Raw genomic sequence first — 6,000 nt, 5'->3', positions numbered from 1 at the left:
ACAGACCAGATATGTAAAAGTCTTATGGTGTCATAGTCAACCACAAGGGCACATGCGTTATATGCTTGACAAATAGCACAAACATTTGACATGACAATATCATTTGTATTCCTAATGTTTTGTATAGTACTGTACAGGGTTTCTAAACTTGGTTGGAGAGCGAGGTAGCGACATTGTTCCTTCCCATTTGAAGTATTTCCACAAATACATGATTAAGACTCAATTGTACAGTGGCTTGCGAAAGTATTCACCCCCCTTGGCATTTTTCCTATTTTGTTGCCTTACAACCTGGAATTAAAATAGATTTTTCGGGGGTTTGTATCATTTGATTTACACAACATGCCTACCACTTTGAAGATGCAAAATATTTTTTATTGTGAAACAAACAAGAAATAAGACAAAAAAACTACTTGAGCGTGCATAACTATTCACCCCCCCAAAGTCAATACTTTGTAGAGCCACCTTTTGCAGCAAATACAGCTGCAAGTCTCTTGGGGTATGTCTCTATAAGCTTGGCACATCTAGCCAATGGGATTTTTGCCCATTCTTCAAGGCAAAACTGCTCCAGCTCCTTCAAGTTGGATTGGTTCCGCTGGTGTACAGCAATCTTTAAGTCATACCACAGATTCTCAATTGGATTGAGGTCTGGGCTTTGACTAGGCCATTCCAAGACATTTAAATGTTTCCCCTTAAATCACTCAAGTGTTGCTTTAGCAGTATGCTTAGGGTCATTGTCCTGCTGGAAGGTGAACCTCCGTCTCTGTCTCAAATCTCTGGAAGACTGAAACAGGTTTCAGATTCTTTCTATTCAAGGCTTCGTCTCTCTCATTTATTTAATATCTCAATGTTCAAAGTTTAGCCGATTCCAACAATAGCAAAGGGGGTGAATACATATGCACCCACCACTTTTCAGTAAAATTATTAGTAAGTAATTTTTTTCATTTCACTATTTTGTGTATGTCCATTACATGATATCCAAATAAAAATCAATTTAAATGACAGATTGTAATGCAGCAAAATAGGAAAAACGCTAAGGGGGTGAATACTTTTGCAAGGCACTGTATGTAAGCTTTATTTGCATGACAAAAATATAATCTTGAACACAGATGTAAAGAGCAAAAAGCAGTGAATGATTGATTTAAAATCACTAGATTGTGAAGGACCTGTCTATGGTTTACTTTCCAAAATTCTAGAGATAGCCAGAGGCATTTTACAACGAGATACAAAATCACAACAATTATATTTACAAGCTGTGCCATAAAACCCACTAAGGTATGATATTCATTGAAGATAGATACAATGTCTACTTCTAAATGTGCAAGTTAGTAGTTCATATACAGTTCAAGACAAGTGCAGAGTTGGATTTTGTGCAGTGCCCCACTCAGGTCAGGGCTTCAAACACTAACTGTAATGTCACGAGAGATCAAATGCGTCTCAATAAACCAACAAGCATCACCAGGATCAGCCAGCACTACTGCATTTTCACTCCTGGCCCACAGCAGCGGAAAGGTCTTGCTCAATATTATCAGCTCTCAGTTTTCAGAAAAAATCTTTATTGCCCAAGCTGCTCTTAGATAAGAATGGGACCCTTAGGATGGGTGGGTGTCACTGAGTTACTAGGTCTGCCGGGGGAGACATGAGCTCCCGGGGATTGAGGCTTGCCACCAAGCAGACGTCGTAGGCATCATGCATCAGAACATGGCGGGCCACCACGGTCCAGCAGTTCTCCCATGGGTCTAGTTCCAGGATGTCCTTGATTATGTCCTCATGACAATCTGAGGGACACAGGGATTGGCATAGGCCAGGAATATAATTTTTGTCACTATTAGAATCAGGCATTTTAAAGAGTGGTGTGGCAATAAAATTAAACAGCCTTCAGCTACAGTCAACTTGTTTAGTTCTTAAAAGGACAGGTAATCGTTTACTCAAACAAGTCCCACGTGATATCAGTTTTTCGAACAGTGGAAAGTAAAAAAAGGCACTTGCTGCAGGTGCACGGGAATAATGCGATAACTTCAAAGAAAAGAGAAACCTGCACACTGCTCTTGCTAGTATCACTTAATTTTATTGAAGATTACGTGTTGACCTTCAAAGCTCTGGCGAAGGCCAAGAGGCTGACACGTAAGCTTCAGTAAAATTAAGTGATACTAGTAAGAGCAGTGTGTGGGTTTCTAATTTTTATGAACAGTGGAAAGGAAAGTGGGTTTAGTTACCAGCTCCCTTGTTGTATCCGCACACATATAGCTTGCCCCCCACCACACCGGCGTTGGAGGCATTGCTGCGTAGGGATATCTGCGGAGAGGGCATAGTGGGCCCATCTCTCCAGAAGTCTCCATCGGGGTTGTAGATCTCCACAGCATCAAGGCAACGACGGGACTGCCCACGATCTACCCCCTCACAGCCGATGCCCCCTGTTAGAACACAACTGGGTTGTTTTCGTGTACTGAGACATTTACTTCTTGTGTTGTCAGGTACTACTTTCAAAAACTCTTAAACTGATCTGTCCAAACATACTATTTATGTTGAGGGGAGTTGAGGGGTTTCTCTAGGAGAAGTGACCATCATCGCCATGACCATCATGAAACTAATGAAAGCAATGTGCTAAAAAACAAACAGCCTATGTGTTGTTTATCTTTTAAATCTCACCCATCACGTAGATTTCCCCATTGAGCACCACAGCACTACAGCGGTACTTAGAGTGCTTCATGGGACCCAGCTCTGTCCACTTGTTTGTCTCAGGGTCATACTCCAACAGACGGTTGCTCAAGCGGTCTGGCTCGTCATCCATCCGCCAGGACTGCCATGGGGAGTGACAGGACAGGACAGGACAGGTGCAGAGTTTAGAGAAGGAGGAGGGCATAGAGAGCAGGCTCACAGTCACATACTGACACAGATAGATCTGCTCTCAAGGCCTCACAGCCTCAAGCATAGTGTGTACATGAGTGAGAGTGAGGGACTCCAAAAATACATGGATGTTGTGAGACTGAATTAAACAAATGTGAAATGCCCCTTGGCCTACCTGCCCACACATTGCACACACGCAGACACACACAAACGCACAAACACAAACATAAGACAGAGTAGCATTGACTGACTATTCATTTTACTGTATATCAAACCCCTTCTCTTTAGTCCATTACCTGTGGAGTTCGACCCCCGAGCACGTAGAGGCGGTCCTTCAGATGGACCACGCTATGATAGGCCAGTGGCATGGGTAGCGGGGCGGCACTACGCCAGGGCCCACCCTGCAGGGACCAGCGTTCCACACAGTTGGTGATGAGGTACTGGTTCTTCAGCTTCATCTGGCCTCCCAGCAGGTAAATAGTATCACCCAGCGCCCCCAGTGCGTATGAGTCTCGGTATTCAGCTGAGCTCAGGTGCTCCCAGGTCCCTTGGGCCTCCACCCTGTACCTGAGGAGGACAACACAGACAAGTCAGGGACAGTGGTTTTAGTCAGACTCTAGCATGCTAAAATAAACACAGGGGTGCTGACCATCATTCTCACCTGACCACACATTCTACCTGTCTACATGTAGCAGTCTAAAGTGTCCCCACTTGCACCAGCGAATGGCTAGCTTTCGCGTGGCACAGACTGGTAAGAAGCTTCAGGAGGGCGGTCACGTGTGCTAGCAAGGCAGAGGCCCTGGGTTCAAGCCTCGTGTGAGCCGAATCAGGAGGAAGTGGTACTCGCTAAGCAAGCAGAGTGACGTTGTTTACATACACGCACTACCTGGCCACAGTATGCCACTCTCATCACTGACCAATAGGTTTATTACTGCTGATGATCTCATTCAAACACACAAAGCTCATGACACCGTTCTTCCAGATTCCTACCTGAATATCTCCACATTCCTGTCCGTTTGCCTGGCCATTTTCCTCACCCCTGCCTCCCCAGCCACCACAATCTCGTTGCCCTCGGTGACGACCCCGGCACACACGACTCCCAGAACATCTCCGTAGCGCGGGGATGTGATATAGTAGGTCCGGCCCGTGGAGGGGGCATAGCAGAAGCTGCGTTCTGAATAATTTCCATACCGCGATCGGATCCCTCCGCCCTCGTTGCCGATGCAAAGTAGCAAATCTGTGGTCTCCATCCCATAGCGGAGCTTCAGTTTCCTTGGAGCAACTGCAGGGTGCATCCCAGTGGCCTCCAGAGCCTCCTCCATCATCCCCAGACACTCTGCATCTGCCAGAAGGGACATATTCCTCTTCATGGTCTCCTTCAGGTAGTCAGGGGCCACCAGGGGGAGGCGCACCTTCCTCAAGAGCTCAGCCAGGTGTCTACTCCGCCCGTCCTCCACCCCATCTCCTAGAGTGTCCTGTCTGACCCAGCGCAGCACCACATCCAGGATGGTCTCCTCCCGTGACACGTTGAGGTCGTCGGAGCTCAGCAGCGCCCCCAGTTTATGGGCCTCTAGTTCTAGAATCTCCTCGCTCATACACACCTGAACGAAGTGCGTCCGTAGGTATCTCTGGGCATGGTCGGCCAGCTCCTCGGCTCCAAGGTCGCGGGCATAGTAGTACACCCCGAGGCAGTTGGAAGCGTCCATGTTCTCCCTCATGTGGCTCTGGCAGCGGTTGAATACCTCGTCCATCTGTAGAAGGAAGGCGGCAACGGACACCCCCTGTACATTGGCGTTGTTGAGTGGGAGCTCAGAACAGTACATGTAGTTCAACAATAGACCCAGGCTATCGGCTGGGGTGTCACGCAGAAATACCTCCCTAGTACTGCACTCCCGCAGGCCACAGGTGAACATGACCCGGAAGTAAGGGCTGAAGGCTGAGAGGACCACGCGATGGCAGGGGAAGCTGATGTCCTCAGCCACCAACACCACATCTGTCAGCTTCTCTGTCTCCCTCATCTTCCTCAGCTGGTCCAGAAGACCCAGACTATGTTTAGCTCTCAGATCCATTTGGATCTAATGTCTATTCAACAGTAATAACTTAACTTAGAAAAAAATTACGAAAAATGTAAATAGGTTCTTTATCTGAAAGTATAGAAAGAAAGAAACACAAGTTCAATGTTGATATGATCAAGACCCCAGTACATTGTTTACATTTATGTTGAGTAGAGTTTTGTAATCTAAGTCATTTTGTGAATATTTGATAGTTAAAAAGACATTCCTTATCTTCAAATTTGTAGTTCTGACCTTGTCAATATAAATCAGTAAGTGTGACGAACATTTCTTACTGGAATTCTAATTTCCCATATTGACACATACACCACAGCATAACAGTACAGCAACTAAAGCATGTCCATGCCCTGCTTGCCTCTGTGAAACCAGGGATCCATGTTAAACACTAATCAGTATCATCTCCCACTATGCATTATGTTACTAAAGTCTTACGCCCTTTAGTGTTATTAGAGATTATTTTGCCCTTTGATCACACAGTAGTCAAGCCTATTTCATCCTGTCCTACCGATCAGTGGGAATCCTCTTATTCCAGTAGACCATCAGGTTCCTCAGTCAGCCAGGCTGCAGGCGTTGTTGTTAATGTAGCTGAATGCACCAGGAAGAGTGGTCAGAGAGAGACAGGGGGCCAAGCTATCCTCTCTGAAACCCAGCACTGTTTACCTTCCCCTTCTCTCGCTTCCCTGCCTGAATGCCCTGGCCCTCTGAGCTGAGCAACACACCTAAAATAGACTATGATATGGCCAATGGAACGGCAACTGGGTCAGAGAGGCAGCAGGCATATAGGGGCGAGGGGCACATTTTGTTTTTACACGGAATAATGTCAGGAGACTCACATATGATAATGTTGTGTAATGTTGAGCAATGGTCTATTAGAATTTCACAAGTAAAATACAACCCGATTGCTATTCTTTGCTATCGCTATATTTTGGGGGGGAAGGGTGTAGGCTTATGTATCTGTAGACTGGCACATGGAACCAGCTTCTGGGTTGGATTCTTCATGTCACTCTCTTAAAGCGACTACAGTCATTTTGAATGATAATAATCACAATATTCATAATAATCATAATAATAAACTTGCGATGAT

The 6,000-nt window shown here is 45.8% G+C and overlaps 1 protein-coding gene across 1 annotated transcript; it reads right to left on the bottom strand.

Moving 5' to 3' along the window:
• Positions 1 to 212: 212 nt before the first annotated feature.
• LOC139536004 (kelch repeat and BTB domain-containing protein 12-like) lies at positions 213 to 5,521 on the bottom strand. The gene is made up of 6 exons (XM_071336066.1): positions 5,422 to 5,521; positions 3,835 to 4,988; positions 3,141 to 3,411; positions 2,647 to 2,797; positions 2,214 to 2,411; positions 213 to 1,775 (listed from the first exon to the last, which is right to left on the bottom strand). The coding sequence occupies exons 2-6, from the start codon at positions 4,911 to 4,913 to the stop codon at positions 1,606 to 1,608; spliced, it is 1,869 nt and encodes a 622-aa protein (XP_071192167.1). The 5' UTR covers positions 4,914 to 4,988; positions 5,422 to 5,521; the 3' UTR covers positions 213 to 1,605.
• Between the last annotated feature and the right edge of the window lie 479 nt (positions 5,522 to 6,000).

Source organism: Salvelinus alpinus, chromosome 12, assembly GCF_045679555.1.
Source record: "Salvelinus alpinus chromosome 12, SLU_Salpinus.1, whole genome shotgun sequence".
NCBI classification, from domain to species: domain Eukaryota; kingdom Metazoa; phylum Chordata; class Actinopteri; order Salmoniformes; family Salmonidae; genus Salvelinus; species Salvelinus alpinus.
The sequence above is the reverse complement of the archived record's forward strand: the minus strand, read 5'-3'. Positions and strand labels throughout refer to the sequence as shown.